This window comes from Chelon labrosus (assembly GCF_963514085.1).
Source record: "Chelon labrosus genome assembly, chromosome: 12".
In the NCBI taxonomy this organism is placed as follows: domain Eukaryota; kingdom Metazoa; phylum Chordata; class Actinopteri; order Mugiliformes; family Mugilidae; genus Chelon; species Chelon labrosus.
In genome coordinates, this window is record NC_140345.1 from 28,643,984 (window position 1) to 28,660,959 (window position 16,976).

Consider the following 16,976-nt stretch of genomic DNA (forward strand, 5'->3'; position numbering starts at 1 on the left):
AACTTTAAACCTCCGCGTGTAAGAGTCAAGTGTCAAAAACAAATCTGTGTTACATTAAATCCTGCTCAGAAATATCTTCCAGCTGTTGTCAGAGGAGAATTTCCTCAAGGTCACAGCGGATTAGCATTTTGAGAGAAGCAGAGGTCCATGTGTGCTCTGGGCCAACCTGAGGGCTATTGAGGGGTAGTAGAGCTGACCATGAGGGTACTTGGACAATTCAGATGTCCCTCATGTGGACAGTAAACCTAAATAAAAGTTGGGTTTTTAAAGAGAAGAGCTCTTCGTTAATCAGAGCTGTGCTGGAGAAGCTGCCTTCTGCAATGTGACCTTTCTAAATTTGTCTATAGATGAGAAGCAGGTAGTTAGCTTAGCTTAGCTTAGCTTAGCTTAGCTTAGCTGTCCGTGTACTTTTTTGGTATTTCAAGTTTGGTTTTAGAATTATTTTATTTATAGCTGAACACAATGATCTGTGCCTGGATCAGAGAGATCTGGACCAGTGGTCACCATGGAGACTACTTCCTGGACCAGAGAGACCTGGACCAGAGAGACCTGGACCCATGGTCACTGTGGAGACTACTTCCTGGACCAGAGAGACCTGGACCAGTGGTCACCGTGGAGACTACTTCCTGGACCAGAGAGACCTGGACCAGTGGTCACCATGGAGACTACTTCCTGGACTAGTGGTCACCATGGAGACTACTTCCTGGGCCAGAGAGACCTGGATCAGTGGTCACCATGGAGACTACTTCCTGGACCAGAGAGACCTGGACCAGTGGTCACCATGGAGACTACTTCCTGGACCAGAGAGACCTGGACAAGTGGTCACCATGGAGACTACTTCCTGAACCAGTGGTCACCATGGAGACTACTTCCTGGGCCAGAGAGACCTGGATCAGTGGTCACCATGGAGACTATTTCCTGGACCAGAGAGACCTAGACCAGTGGTCACCATGGAGACCACTTCCTGGACCAGAGAGACCTGGACCAGTGGTCACCATGGAGACTACTTCCTGGTTCATTCAAGGACAATAAATCAGCTCCAGAGAAACAACATTTCTGGTTTTAAAACTTTAAATACCAATAATAAATGCACTGATGCCGTAGCATACAGACTGGAAACGTCTGGGGTGTCATTTAGGTTGTTTTAGACGCCCATGGTACCTCGGCTATGAACACAGAGGACATCAACGCTCTCTAACCTCTGGGCCACAGCCCCCCTGGGGTGGGGGGCAGCTCTTCTGGGTCTGACAAAGGTACATTTCTGTTTGTGAACAGGATTAAACATGTTAATCAGTCAGAGGACACAAAATCCGTCCAGCAAAGGACAAGCTGTGGTTTTGGAGGAGTTAGGGGCCAGACTATTTCATGGTCTAGAGCAGGAGGCTCTGTGGAGCTGGATACAACAAACAGGATTTATTGTATTAATAAGGGAACTCATTTTAACCTTTCTGTCCTCCACGCTAGCTTTTTCCCCTGCCTCTAGTATTTATGCTAAGCTAAGCTAAGCTAGCCAGAGAGAGCAATAATAAGAAAACACTAAATATGAATTGTACTCCGTCTAAACTAAGAGAAAGCTGAAAACTTTTTTTATGTATATATATATTTCCTAAATTTTGACTTTGAACGTGCAGCTCTGGGTTCTGCTGGAGATTATTACTTCATTACCTTTCACTGATGATTGATGCAGGTGTAATACATGCACAGTGGCACCTCAGTGAATTAACACATTAAAATGCAAAATGCGGACATGTCTTTTTTTTGGCTCAAGACCAAATTTGATCCCACAGCAACTCGTTTAAAAAAAATCTTACAAACTGATTATTTTTCTCACAAGGGTACAATCACGCTTCCGGTTTGTCTGATTAAACACCAATCAGCTTCACCTCCTACTGAAGACGGACACGTATTAGACGGGAGACTATTGCAACCGTTAATCAAGGCGCCCCCATGGATTCTCTGAGGCCAATTAGGGGCCCACACACCTCCATTTACTTATGTCAAATTCATCTCATTCAGATTCCACCTGGGCGTTTGGCATTTAATTCTGCCACTGCCAACCGAAAACCAGCTGACGTCGTGCTATTTGCACGGGCCCCGCGGAATTGGCACGGCGGCCTAATCTTAGTGCACTATCTAAAAAGAAATATGCCAATTTCAAACTTGGAAATTGAATTTAAATAGATTGACTAGGAGCAGGAGTTCTGGCTGTAATTCTTATCACCCGCTGAGCAGCACATCAACAACTAAATCAGCAGGTAGTGGCAGGTGCTGTATGAATATAAACAACAGCTGCTGATGGAGCGCCAGAGACGGACAGGGAGGGGGTGGGGGTGGGGGGGGGGATGAGAGGGGACGGAAAAAGGTGGGACGGAGAGAGACGGGTAGACAAGACGAATTGAAGGGACGATGCGGTGGAGTCAGAGAAGGTCGAAGAATGGGAAGGATGGAGGGAGGAAGTAACGGAGTAAGAGGATTAGAGAAATGAACGGAGGACGGGGGGGGGAGAGAGAGAGAGAGAGAGAGAGAGAGAGAGAGAGAGAGAGAGAGAGAGAGAGAGAGACGGTACCTGAGGAAAGAGAATGAGCGTCTGACAAAATCATAAGGGAAGACGCTCAGAGAGAGAGAGAGAGAGACGGTGATGATGTAAAGGAATAATTCATGGCATTCTCAGCGGTTCAATAAACATAATATTGATTCAGGTCATAGACAGTTCACTGAAGCCGTGACATTATTGTTCCTGAAATGTCTCGCGGGATAAAGAGTTGAATGTAGTTAGAGAGTTAGAGTTAAAGAGCTGAAGACAAAGAGGTGAAGATGCAGGAAGGAAGTGATCATGTGAAACTGCACGCCAGAAATTCTGTTGAAATTAAATCGATTGAAATCTGTTTTCTAGACGACATTATTTATTGTTTTGTTTGCGTTTTCATTTTATGGACGGTTGTATAATATTATTTATAAGTACTGGACAAATGTAGTTATTTCCAAAGCACAGGCGTCCTTATAAACTCTCTAACCTCCTGAGAGCCGAGCTTTTGTTTGGTATGCATTTTTAATTTCCCCAAGGTATTTGGGATTAGTAGGACGTAAGAAGTATAAAAACTAAGCATCATCTTTGAACAGGAAGTAGTTTTTGGAAAAAAAAATAAAAATAATGATGTCCTCATATGTGGACACAGGGATTATTTCACTGTATATTACAGTAAATATAAAAGTGTTTATTTTAATACCTGGCTGTGCAAAAGCAGAATTGCAAACAACCACCTTTCTTCCCACTGTTCAAATATAAAACTTTTCAAAACTGAAGTCCCAATGTCCTCAAACGAGTACTTGCTAATTAGCGACGTTGCAGCTTGTTATCAATTTGCGCGTCATATCAAACTAGAAATCATAAATAAATAAGTTTCAACCAGAAACGTTGATGAGGTTTTGTACCTTGTCCACTCTTGTCCCGTGATCGGCTGTAGGATCAATCTGCTGAAATGCCTGCAATCATGTTTTCACACCGACTAGTTTATTGACCCTTTGCTACCACTAGAACCTAAAACTTAATGTCCACATATGAGGACGGCGGGTCTCAGGAGGACAACACTGTGGCCCTCTTTAATATCATCACTGCTGTGTGCTCTGTACCATGTTGGAGACCCCGCGGACGGTCTCTGGATTCAGCATGACGATCTCGGTAGTCACGTGTCCCTCCACGGCCTCCGTCATGTTCTCCACGGTGCAGTTGATAGCCGGGTCCTTGATCTTGAACCAGTTGTCCGCGTACCAGCCGATCAGGAACCAGACGTACTTCTTCCCAAAGAGCTTCTCCTTGAACACCTGCAGCATGGAGGGGAGGACGACGGGGAAAGGGAGGCAGAGAATGACAAATTATTCCTGGAGGCTGTGTTGTATCACTGCCAAGCAAGGAAATCCATTCAGACATTCAAACGGCTCATTACTGTGGCCAATTTCTGCTAATAGCCAGTCAGGTTGAGTCTTTTGGAATCAGTCTAGCTGGAGAAAAAAAAAGACACTAACCTCACAAAACACCTTCCTGGCTTCAGTCTCATAAAAGAGCCCCACGATGATCCTTGCATCCTGGCGCTGCATCACATCACAACAACAACAACAAATAAAACAATGGCTCGGTTACATCAGCGGCGACAATAAAACTTCACAACAGCAGCGCTTCATGTGGCAGCACATCGTGTCAAAGTCCTGCTGCTTCACAGGACGCCACGCGCTGCTGTTCAGGAGCTGCTAATTAGCAAGGCGCATTCATTTCCTCTCTCCAATCGCCTCTATGCTAATGGTGCCGTGTGTGCAGCTGTGAGCCGGAGGAGGAGGAGGAAGGGGGGAGAGAGGGGGGAGAGAGACCAGCAGCTGAGGTGAATTTTTAATCAAAGCACCTTGAGGTTCTTGACAGCGACAGCCGGGTCGGTGAGGAAACTCTGGCGAACGCTGATCTCGATGCCTGCCTCCTTCACCCTCTGCTCCAGATCGTCCAGAGTCTGCCAGATGAAAGGGGGAGGACAGAAGGAGAGAGAGAGGGAGAGGGAGAGAGGTTAGAGAGGCAGCTGGACAGAGAGATGAGACTGAGATTACAGAAGAGAAAGACAAAAGAAAAGCCCAAAGGGAAAAAACAGATCTGAAGTGTGTAGGAGAAGCATCGAGAGAGGGACGGAGACGGCGAGCTGGTGTAATCAACAAGAGAGGCAGAATGAGAATGGATTTTTAGGCCGAGACAGGATGGAAGGGAGGGAGAAAGGAAGAATGTGAGAAGAGAGAGAGAAGAATGAGAGAGCAGGATCATTAACCTCCATTACAGGAACCAGCATCGACCGCCGTGCCTGCCAGAGATGCATAGCCCGATCAATATTTCTCACAACCAATATTCCAACAAATTACTTCAAAAATCCTCCATCAATCGCGAGATAGCTCGAAGGTGTGTCGCTGAGCCTGAGAACACATCTGCGCCCATAAACAAACATACAGGGGCAGGGGAAGGCAATCAGGCCCCCCCGCCGGCCTGGCCCCAGGCACCATCAGGGGACACGGAGACATAGAGGGGGAGGCAGGGAGGGGACGGGGCTGGGAGACGAAGGACAGAGGTGTTAAAAGTGAAGGAAGGTTTGATAAACGGCACTGACCGAGGTGAAGACTTCTGTGGTCTGCTGGATGGTGGCGATGCGCGTCCACTTCCACTTCTGGAAGAGCTGCACCCTGGTGGGGTTGTGGAGCGTGGCCGACGGGTGCGTTCGGAAGAAGGTGGGGAAGCGCTGGCGGTTGGACAGGGCTGGTGAGCTGGAGCCATAGGACAGCTGGGAAAAAGACCAAGGAGGATGTTTTATACATCAGCCATTTATTTCTTATTTCTAACTCTGTGTATTGTATTCAGAACATTTCAAACAAAATTCTATTTATGACCTTTTGCTTTTTCTTTTGTTAGAAAAAACAGTTTCTACCGTAGCTCAGGCACAGATCTGGACTGAGGACTGAACAACTAATGTCTGAATTTCTTCTCTGAACTGTTAAATATATATTCTACAGGTTATAATAGTCATTAAATTGTGTTATTGTGAAAAAATGAGGACGACTAAAGACAATAATGAACCTCTACAACATTAGGTTGAACAGAAAAATCACATAAATATCTAAACAAAATCCACAAATATGAAATAAATTAATGCACATTTTAATATGACTTTTTAATTTTTTAAATAATCAATTTAATTAAATTAAAAATATTGTAAGATGGAAAAAATGGACATTGTGGGAGGCTTAATGCATTACAGAAAGTATAAGATAATAAAATAATAATATAAATAATTATAGGTTGATTCAAGAAAGTAAAAATTTGTATTGAAATATCAGTAACGACATAAATTATATTCATAGTGAAACATTTTCTAAATTAGCAAAGAGTTTCCTGAAAAAAAAATAGAAAGTCCATGAAGGCGGCCATTTTGGAAATGGCTGTCAAAAGCTACTGGCTGCAGATCCTGGATAAATCCACCAGGGGGCAGATGATAAGTTTTTGTATAAACCATTTTTTTGAGGGAGGTATTGATGATGTTAGTGATATTGGTGCAGCAGGGGTCTAGAAACTCATTAATATATATATATATATATATATATATATATATATATATATATATATATGATACAGTCGATGTTAAAGGGTTATGAGAAATAAATTTGTAAATTAAAGAAAGGGGGAGAAATCTTCTTCTGAAGGCCTCGGCAGCAATAAACAGGCTTCAATCAAAAATATATTCAAATCAGGATCCTCTTGTTCCTCTCCTGTACACGGCGTTCTTTGATGGCGACCGGTTTATACAGCAGGCAACAGAGAGGACGCCCCGCTAAAAGACAGAAGACAACCATCTCCTCATTTCCATCCACACACCACCCCCCCATACCTCCCCATACCTCCTCCCCCTCCTCCTCCTCCCTTTAGCTTCCCTCTGGCTTACAAGATGTGCCAATAAACTCTGCATTTGAATTAAAATAAAATAATAACAATAATTAGACACAGGATTCCCCATGCGTGACGACACATTCCAGCGTTACAAAGAGGACAAATTAAAAAATGATCTAATTATTCCTGCGGCAAACAGTAGCCCTATTTGAACCTGCGTAATTTGAATTCTCAGGCACAATTCCCATGAAAACAGAGTTGCACTGTTAAGATTTGTCTCCACAGCAGCAGCAGCAGCAGCAGCAGCAGTAAGGATGAGGGATGCAGGAAGATGTCAGCAGAAGCGGGGAGAAGACTGCTCCTCCGTCAATTAGTGTCACAGTGACAAGTGGAAATAAAATCCTCGACAGGTCGGCTTTAAGGCGAGGAACCTGGCGTTTAGGGAACAATTACAGATACGGAGAGCTGATCCTCCTCCCGCTCTCGCCTCAGACCCATTACCAACACAACCAGAGTCACGTGAAATTTGGATATAACCTTCCCCATGGGTACGGGAAGTTTAAACTAAGGTGTCGATACAGGACGTGACAGCTGACGTGGGCGCGGCTGCCAAGAGATCTGAGGAAGCAGGGGATGACACGCTGGGTAATCAACATGGTAGGTGTTAACGTACAGGAGCATGTGAACGCAGTGGGATGGGTATTAATGACGTGTTTTCCTGGAAGGATAAGCTGAGCTATCTGCTGTTTATTACTGACTGTCAACAGATCACATGGAACCACCAAAACAAAGGATGAACTCATCCTGCGTACAACCAGCTTCCTCCATTGTTCTCTAAAAACACTGCTGACATAAATCTAGTGTTCACTGAGTTAGTCCCACATGACGAACGACCGTCAGTAGAACAATGTATAAAAACGTAGGGAAAAAAGATATTATTTAAAGGTTATGCTGTTCTTTTACTGGCCCAGACAAATTAGGATCATAGTGGGCTGAACGTGGCTTCAACACACAGAGTTTAAAGACATAGACTGTATATAAATATGGACAAAACGTCGCCACTTCCTCTCATTGGTCAAACTGACGCTATTTTCCTGGGGAAAGAGCATTAACAGCACCATGTGCTATAAAAGATTTTCATTATTTTACTGGTGATCGTGGGAGTGAATGTACAGACACCTACAGACCATTATTTTGCGTCACTGTTGACTGGGTCCATTTCTTTCGGTCTCTACTATGATTGGTTGAGTTGCTCCAGAGGACTGATCTTAATGACTTTAATGATCCACTGATTCCTCCTCCTCCTGTGTGAGGTTCACGCTGACAGATTTACCACAGATATCCAACGTCCCAGGAGGACGGGGCCTAATGACTTTTCCCCGGGCGCCATCGGCAGGTCACACATTCAGTTGACCCCGACTCACACCCACTCACATGTGTCGTTAAGAAGCCCAAAGCCTCCCGATTCAAACTGCGTCAACTAAAAACACCACAGCAGTGATTTCTGATTGTCAAGTTATTTTGTCCCCTGATCGGAAACAGATTGTCCTAAATGTCCTAGAGTTGGTCTCCTGCAGCGTCCTAAAGTCTTTCCTTGTCTTCTCCTAGAGTGGACTGGATTCAGTCCAATAAATCTTTCTGTCAAAGTTAATGTAGTGTGGAGAGGGTAGCTGGTACCTTGTGTTCTCTACTCCAGAAATGTTCTGGTCATCCAACGCTGCCATAAACTCCCTAACCCTCTCTGGAAGATGTTTCTCCTTGATGCTGTCTCCAGGAAACTTTTCTCTTCTTTTAAACGTTCAGTGTTTGTTGTTGTTGTTTGGGTGCAGCCTTTGACTGAGTGGACTCCATGGATTCTGTTTAGATGATCAACTACTACCACCTCACCACACATCTACATTACACTAGGTTTTTAGCAGCTGTGACGCCAGCCAGCAAACATTTTGACGTGCTTTTGGTTTATGGCAGATCTAAAATATGAAGCTACAAAAGAGTCTGATACCGATCCGATCGTTTTAAAAATGCCTGGATCTGATCCGATACCGATCTCCAGATACTGATATGGACGTCCCTACAAAATACCCCCAGAGGAAGATGATGAAACAGAACCTTTAAATTCACTCAGCCTAATGCCTGAGAAAACCTGATGTGTTTTAAGCTTCGTTTTCTTGGAGCTTTGAGCTTTTCCCCCATGGCAACAACAAATAAACCTTCATCAGACACGAAAACAGTGACACGAGTAAAATGGAGCAAAAAGCAGAAATAAACCGACGGAGGAGCAGCACTCTGCAAGACACAAGGAAAGCCCCTCCTGTCTCCAAAAAGAACCCCGCAAACAATACTCTCAGTTCTCCTGCAGCCTTGTCTCGTCTACGGCTTACAGAGCTTTTACAGAGAGGGATAGGGGATCAAATTAACACTGTGCCAAGAGGAGACGATGGAGAAGCCCCTGCTTGATCAGAGTCCAGGAACGGGCTTTTTGCCTCCACGGCGCTCTGATGAGTCTGTTTGACATGCGAGGAGGCTCCTGCAGGCAGAGCGCATGCAGAAATAATTGAGTGTGGCGGTTAGGAGGTTGTGCCAGTGGTGGCGTGGAGTAAAGAGAGACAGATCCCTTTGTGTGCGGGGAGAATCGAACGCTCGGGCTGAGGGAGAGCGAGGCGGAAATGAAGAGTGGGAGACGGAAAGGAGGGGAAGGAAGGAAGGAAGGAAGGAATAGAGCTGAAATAGAGGCGGCCAGCTCCAGGCGGTGACGAGAGACAAAGACGAAGGCGAAGAGTCAAAAAAGTGGAAGAGACTTTTTAATGATGAGGAGCGAACCAGAGAAACCAGAAAGAGGGGCAGATGCCAACCACTGGCACCACTGATTGTTCCTGATGACTAATCTCTGGATGAAACTTCAATTATGGGACAAAGCTAATAAGCCGAGCGCTGTGAGTGACAGAGAGGCCGATCAGGAGAAGACAGAGAATGAGATGCACAAAGAATAAAGTGACTGATGAAGGCACGACAAGAGGAGATGCTTTCACTAACTCCCAGCAGCACATCTCTGGCTCATCTGAAGAATCCGAGCTGCTGTGTTTAAAAACTTGTCAGAAACATATTAACGTGCAGCATTCAGGGCCAAACGACGCTATGGTGCAGATGTCAGTGCAGCGTCGTCAAACAGCTCGTACGCTTTCACCAATAATTAAAAGGTGCTGCCTGAGGCGTCTCAGAATCAATAAACAACTACAGTATTGATTTGGTAAATTTAGAATAATTACCATGAGAATAAAGGAGCATCATTAAGCAGCATCTACAACACGTTTACACACAAACAGAGAGACGTTCAGAGTCAAGGGTCTGTTCATGTCCCTGGACCAGCATCGTCTCATTAGCTTGTCTGTTTGGCTCTAGTCTCCTCCATTATGTTCAGGACAACATCTCCTTTATTCATTGATATTCGTAGTCAAATAATTCACACATGCATTTGCACTTTTTATCCGTTTCCGTCATTTCAGGCTTATTGTCGGTCTAATAATAGCATGTGTAATAACGGCGTCTGATCAGTCAGACCTCTACTGCTGGTTTCAGGAGCTTATCTGATTAAACTGTAATTCCAGTTCATTTCAACCTGCTGTATTTCCCATTAATGTGTCAGTTGTGTCTGGACGCCACAATGAGGAAAGAGGAAATAACCAGCTGGTTCATACGCTCTGAGACTGAGAGGAAATAACTCTTCATACCAGCAGGTGGCAGTAGTCTGAATTCAATCATTCAAAAGGGGAAACAGGAAGGGCTGCTATTAGCTGTGAGGCTAGGAAGAGCTACTATTAGCCGGAGGGCTGGGAACAGCTGATATTTTCTAGGAAGCTACAAAGAGCTGCTATTAGCTGGGAGGCTAGGAAGCTAGGAAGAGCTGCTGTTAGCTGAGAAGCTAGGAAGAGCTGCTGTTAGCTGGAAGGCTAGGAACCTAAGAAGAGCTACTATTAGCTGGGAGGCTGGGAAGCGAAGAAAAGCTACTATTGGCTGAGAAGCTAGGAAGAGCTATTATTAGTCAGAAAGCTAGGAAGCTAGGAAGAGCTATTATTAGATGGGAGGCTAGGAAGAGCTGCTAAGAAGCTAAGAAGAGCTACTTTTTAGCTGGAAAGCTAGGAAGAGCTACTATTAGCTGGGAGGCTAAGAGGCTAAGAAAAGCTACTATTGGCTGAGAAGCTAGGAAGAGCTATTATTAGTCGGAAAGCTAGGAAGCTAGGAAGAGCTGCTATTAGCTGAAAGGATAGGAAGCTAGGAAAAGCTATTATTGGCTGAGAAGCTAGGAAGCTAGGAAGAGCTACTATTAGCTGGAAGGCTAGGAACAGCTGCTATTAGATAGGAAGCTACAAAGAGCTGCTATTAGCTGGGAGGCTAGGAAGCCAGGAAGATCTACTATTAGCTGGGAGGCTAGGAAGCTAAGAAGAGCTACTATTAGCTGGTAAGCTAGGAAAAGCTACTATTGGCTGAAAAGCTAGGAAGAGCTATTATTAGTCGGAAAGCTAGGAAGCCAGGAAGAATGACTACCGGGAAGCTAGGAAGAGCTACTATTAGCTCGGAGGCTAGGAAGCCAGGAAGAACTACTGTTAGATGGGAGGCTAGGAAGAGCTGCTAAAAAGCTAAGAAGAGCTACTTTTTGCTTGGAGGCTGGGAAGCTAGGAAAAGCTACTATTGGCTGAGAAGCTAGAAAGAGTTATTATTAGTCGGAAAGCTAGGAAGCTAGGAAGAACTGCTATTAGCTGAAAGGATAAGAAGCTAAGAAGAGCTACTATTAGCTGCAAAGCTAGGAAGCTAGGAAGAACTGCTATTAGCTGGAAGGCTACGAAGAGATCTGAAAAACTGATGTCAGAGGTCTGACTAGCCCCAACGATGCGCGACATGTTTCCAGCTCATAACAGCGGCTGATTATCTGCTGGAAGGAAGGCGACTGTCCCTGGATGGAGATCCTAACAGAGTTAACAAAATCCCCACTGCAGCTGTTTGTGCTGCTGCAGTTACATCACATCATCAGTACCTGTAGCAGACATACATGTCCAGGCCATAACACCCCCAGCACCACGTCTCTCCCTCACACAGCTTCATCTGGGACTGGTTTCCAGAATTCTGCAGGTTGCAAAGTAAATCTTCCAGAGCGCAGGTATAGCTCCTGTCTACGGTAGCTGCATAAGTTCATTAGGTGAAGTCTATTTGGCATTGATTTTGACACAACAGCATTTTTTTTTGCATATATTTAAATCCATTTTAGGACAGTTTAAGGTATTCCAAATTAGCTCTAAAGAGTTAGCTCTGTGTAATTCAGCTACAGGAGCATCGACCATATCTGGATTAGTTTAATACTGAAGAAAAAGAGAAAAGTTTCATGTTATCTGCAGTTAGAGCATCTTTCTAATGACTACCAAGCATTAGTTTACGATGTGACTCAGATTCTGATGCAAACTGCAGCTCACACCTGGTCTCCACTCCTCCATGATTTGATAACCACTGGGGTAAATTTAAAAAAACAAACAAACACCCACCACTATGAGGTTCCACATGCGAGCAGCTTCGGCCACCAGCGTGGAGACGCCGCTGCAGCCGGGCATCAGCACGATCTTGATGGGCTCCGTGTAGAGGAGGTCATACAGCAGCTTGGTGGCTTCACCCGGGTCACACTGGAAGAAAACAAAACCACATGAGACGTGGGTTCAGGTGGAATTGAGGGAAATAGGTGGTAAAAAGAAAAAGGGATGGAGGAGAAAGGAAAGAAACAAACAAACAACGAGAGAGTGGGAGGCGACTGTAAACAGAATCAGAGGAGATAATGGAAATGACAAGAGAGGCAGTGGAGCCACGAATAAAAGGGCAATGCAAATAAGGAGAGGACGGACGAGTCAAGGAAATGGAAAAGAACAGAACAGACAGGGTCAAGATAATGTCGGGGGAAAATGGCACAAAAGAAGCAGAGAGCAGCAGCAAACAAGCAGATGCTAATGTGAACGGAAATGAGCTGCAGGAGGAAAACGTCTCGTCTGAACGGAGAACCAGACGACCACCGACGTCACAGGGGAAGGTTACTATGGAGGTCCTGGTCTGATACCGATCTGGTTATAGCTTAAGAGTCCTAAAGTCTGTCCTTGTCTTCCTTGTCTTCTCCTAGAGTTGGTCTCCTGTGTCTTCCTGCAGTCTGTCCTTGTCTTCCTTGTCTTCTCCTAGAGTTGGTCTCCTGTGTCTTCCTAAAGTCTGTCCTTGTCTTCCTTGTCTTCTCCTAGAGTGGACTGGATTCAGTCCAATAAATCTTTCAGTCAAAGTTAATGTAGTGTGGAGAGGGTAGCTGGTACCTTGTGTTCTCTACTCCAGAAATGTTCTGGTCATCCAACGCTGCCATAAACTCCCTAACCCTCTCTGGAAGATGTTTCTCCTTGACGCTGTCTCCAGGAAACTTTTCTCTTCTTTTAAACGTTCAGTGTTTGTTGTTGTTGTTTGGGTGCAGCCTTTGACTGAGTGGACTCCATGGATTCTGTTTAGATGATCAACTACTACCACCTCACCACACATCCACATTACACTAGTTACTGACTGCTGGCTGACTCATGGGCGGGGCACAGTGGCGTGGTGGTTAGCTCATACGTCCTGCAACTGAGAAGCAGGTGGCAGTAGTCTGGATTCATCAATCAAAAGGGGAAACAGGAAGAGCTGCTACCAGCTGTCCACAGAGGGTTAGCACTGATGCCTCACAGCAAGAAGGTTCTGGGTTCTAATCCATGGGCCGACTGGGGCCTTTCTGTGTGGAGTCCAGCTTCCTCCCACCGTCCAAAGACTCATTGGTGATTCTAAATGTCCTGTCTAGGGTGTACCCCACCAGCTGGGATAGGCTCCAGCTGCCCCGTGACCCTCCAGAGGACAAGCAGTTACAGAAAATGAATGAATGAATGAATGTCTGACTGACTCACTTCATTTTACAGAGTAGACACTGATGCTAGCCAACCGCCACTAAAACAGAAGATGTTGACGCTACGGGGACGTAAAATAAACAACCACAAAAGATCGGGCTGGAGCTGGAGTCTGATACCGATACCAATCAGGACATCCCTTCAACCCGCCCCTCTACAAAGTAATTTGCAGCGTGTCTAGGCTGAATGATCCATCGCTGCTCTGTCGGCCACACTACAAACAGAGTCACAGCTAAACAGGCCTGACACGTCTAATGATTCAGCATGGAAGAGGAGATATGGCTCACACACTGGACGGAAAAAAACAACACACACACACACACACACTCCAGACGGGTGTCACAAGCAATCGTATCGCCGGCGACAACGACGATGACCATTACAGCTCCTAATTGGGGTGTTTGTCTCAACGGCTGAATTGTCTCTTTAGGGAGCTCTGTGATTTTTCTGAAGAGGTAATCACCACTCAGGACGAGGGAATATGTGAAATAGCCGGGTTTCTTATTGATTGATGTGTTTTCCATTAACTTCTAGATTTGGTGTCAAGGAAAAATAAAAAGTTTATATGTAATTAGATAATTCAATCTGACAACCGGCCTTCTCATATAAATGGATGAAACTCAGTCTAGCTTAGATTCTGAACTCTTTGCTGTCTGGTGACCAGTAGAGAACTGTGAGCCATGTCCCACCCGAGGAGGAGGAGGAGGAGGAGGAGGAGGCTTGTTAGTTTTTCTGGCGTTGCAGTTTTTTAACTTTCCTCTGATGAGCTGCAATTCATCACCTGCCCCTAATTACCTTTGAATTATTTCATCGATCATTACCGTGGCACGCTACAGGTTTTAATAACAGCTTGCTTTCATCCGTTTCCCAAATTACTCGCTGCTCATAACGTAGGAATTTAATTTAAAAAAAAAAAAAAAAAGGAGCAGTTTCTGACCTTGTGGAGGTTGTTTAAGTATTCAGACTAAGATGAGCACCTGTTATCCCTCAACATGTTGTTGAGATTGTTTTAGAAAGAGGAAACTAGGAGGAGCTACTATTAGCTGGGAGACTAAGAAGCTAGGAAGAGCTACTATTAGCTGTAAGCCTATGAAGCTAAGAAAAACTACTGTCAGATGGAATACAAAGAAGCTAGGAGGAGCTACTATTAGCTGGAAGGCTAGGAAAACAGGAAGAGCTACTATTAGCTTGGAAGCTAGGCAGCTAGGAGAAGCTAATATTAGCTGGGAGGCTAGGACATGATACTATTAGCTGTAAGGCTAGAAAGCTAGGAGGAGTTACAAGTAGCTGGAAGGCAAGGAAGCTAGGATTAGCTCCTAGTAGCTGTAAGCCTACGAAGCTAAGAAGAACTACTATTAGATGGGAGGGTAGGAAGCTACAAAGAGCTGCAATCACCTGGGAGGCTAGGAAGAGCTGCTCTTAGATGGGAGGCTAGGACAAGCTAGTATTAGCTGGAAGGCTAGGAAGCTAGGAAGAGCTGCTATTAGCTGAGAGGCTAGGAAGCTAGGAGGAACTACTATGAGATGGGTGGCTATAAGCTATGAAGGGCTGCTATTAGCTGGAAGCTGAAAACTTGTTTAGTGGAGCTTGTGTTCCTATGTTAAAGCCTTGTCTGCAGAGCGACAAGATAATTGCAGCTGAATGTTTGCTGCAGAAATGTAACAGCACATAGTGAGAGAAAAAAAATCCAATTACCAAATGTACAGGCATCCCTTTAAAAAAGCTTTAAATGCAAGTGTAGCAGTGCGAGAAGCGTGCCTCACAGATTTGAACGGAACAAGTCAAATTTCCTCCCAATTTGCAAAAAGATCAAACTCAAATAAAGTTTGACTTTGGCTGCTCTTCGTCATCAGTGTAAGAGCAGATGGAGGCAACACCGGCACCACCTTCCTTTGTCTCAATGTGAACAGGTTACCAGGCTGTGGAGGTGTGTGACAAAGGAAACGGCCAAATGACTCAGTAGTTTGATCCTTTCAATCATTCATTGTTTCTGGGGAACATAAAGTGAAGACTGTGCAGTAAGAGGTGTAACTGATGTCAGACATTTAATATATTAAAGCTTCACTGAAAATACCTTTGCAAGAATCAGGATCGTCTCAAAGGACATTTATGCAGCAACGAGCCTTCGCAGTGTAATCAAAATAGTCAACCCACAGACTGACGGGACATTAGATCCAGCATATTTTCCGGATTACAGAGCAGGCTGCTGGAGTAAAGTCTGAATGTGGCTGTAAAAGCTCTTCATCATTAATGTGAGAGCAGATGGAGGCGGAAGAGCAACAGTTTGACTTTCAAGTAACAAATTTTGCCCCAGACAGTCACTTACTGCATGTGGTTTCCACCTTCATCTCAAAATGAAAAGGTTAACAGCCTGTAAGAGTAAATAATGAAGGGCTCGGCACATGAACACAGCTGCAGTTGCTATGCGAGTGAGAAAGGAAATCGTTTTTTGAACACTGTGCAGCCAGGGGCTCTGATTTGTGGTAAACCAGCGTCAGCTCTGATCGCTGCCGATCAAACTGTCTTAAAATGCTTTAATTATCATTGCATGTAAGGTCAAAGGTTTAAAATACGACAGAGGAGGATGCTCAAATAAACCCTTCATCATTAATGTGAGAACAAACAAAGGAGGGAAAGCTTGAATTCGCCTTTATCGGGGAACTAATTCAATTGTTTTCACCCAGCAACAGTTATTCGTTCCATGTCGTTTCCACCCTCATCTTAATATGAAAAGGTTCCCAGGCTGCACAAAACAATATCAGACACAGCAGATGAACATTTCAATCGTTTAGTGTTTCTGTGAGACTAAGAACGGAAATATTTGGGAACACTCTGCAGTAAGAGGTTAAACTGATTTGATATGCGGTAAACCAAAGTCCCCCCCGATCACTACTGAACAAACAGGCTTAAAAATGCTTTAATTATCATTGCATGTAAGGTCAAAGATTTAAAATATGACAGAGGAGGCTGCTTAAATACACAAACAGAGGAGGAACTCTTCATCATTAATGTGAGAACAAACAAAGGAGGGAAAGCCTGAATTCATCTTTATCAGGGAACTAATTCACTTGTTTCACCCAGCAACAGTTATTTCTTCCATGTCGTTTCCATCCTCATCTTAATATGAAAGGTTACCAGGCTGTAAAGGTTTATAATGAATTGGGTCTGCACTGAACACAACTGCAAAACAATATCAGAGTCAGTAGCTGAACCTTTCAATCAGTCAGCGTTTCTATGAGAGAGAAATAAGGGAACGGTCGTTTTCACCCAGCGACCGTTACTTGTTTTTACGTTGTTTCCATCCTCATCTTGATATGAGGAAGTTACCAGGCTGTAAAGGTTTATAGTGAATGGCTTCTATTCAGGTAAAGCTTAAATGTGCTTGTTTAAATCCTCTATTATTAATGCAAGAACAAACAAAGGAGGAAATTCTTCCTCTTTCTCAGGGAACTAATTTTCACCCAGCGACAGTTACTTGTTTTCATGTCGTTTCCATCCTCATCTTAAGTTACCAGGCTGTAAAGGTTTATAATGAATGGCTTCTATTCTTCAACACAATTGCAAAACAATATCAGACTCAATAGCTGAACATTTGTGAGAGAAAGAACGGAAATATTTGGGAACAC

General features: G+C 44.4%; 1 protein-coding gene across 1 annotated transcript in view; it reads right to left on the reverse strand.

Moving 5' to 3' along the window:
- gabbr1a (gamma-aminobutyric acid (GABA) B receptor, 1a) overlaps positions 1-16,976 on the reverse strand; it is a gene marked incomplete at its 3' end in the record, with an annotated part of 71,505 nt that overhangs the window by 28,069 nt on the left and 26,460 nt on the right. Inside the window, exons 7-11 of the mRNA XM_084557985.1 lie at positions 11,938-12,072; positions 5,136-5,306; positions 4,395-4,496; positions 4,024-4,089; positions 3,631-3,822 (exon numbers count right to left, since the gene is read on the reverse strand). Coding sequence (XP_084414111.1) covers positions 3,631-3,822; positions 4,024-4,089; positions 4,395-4,496; positions 5,136-5,306; positions 11,938-12,072 — 666 coding nt within the window. The remainder of the gene's footprint in view (positions 1-3,630; positions 3,823-4,023; positions 4,090-4,394; positions 4,497-5,135; positions 5,307-11,937; positions 12,073-16,976) is intronic.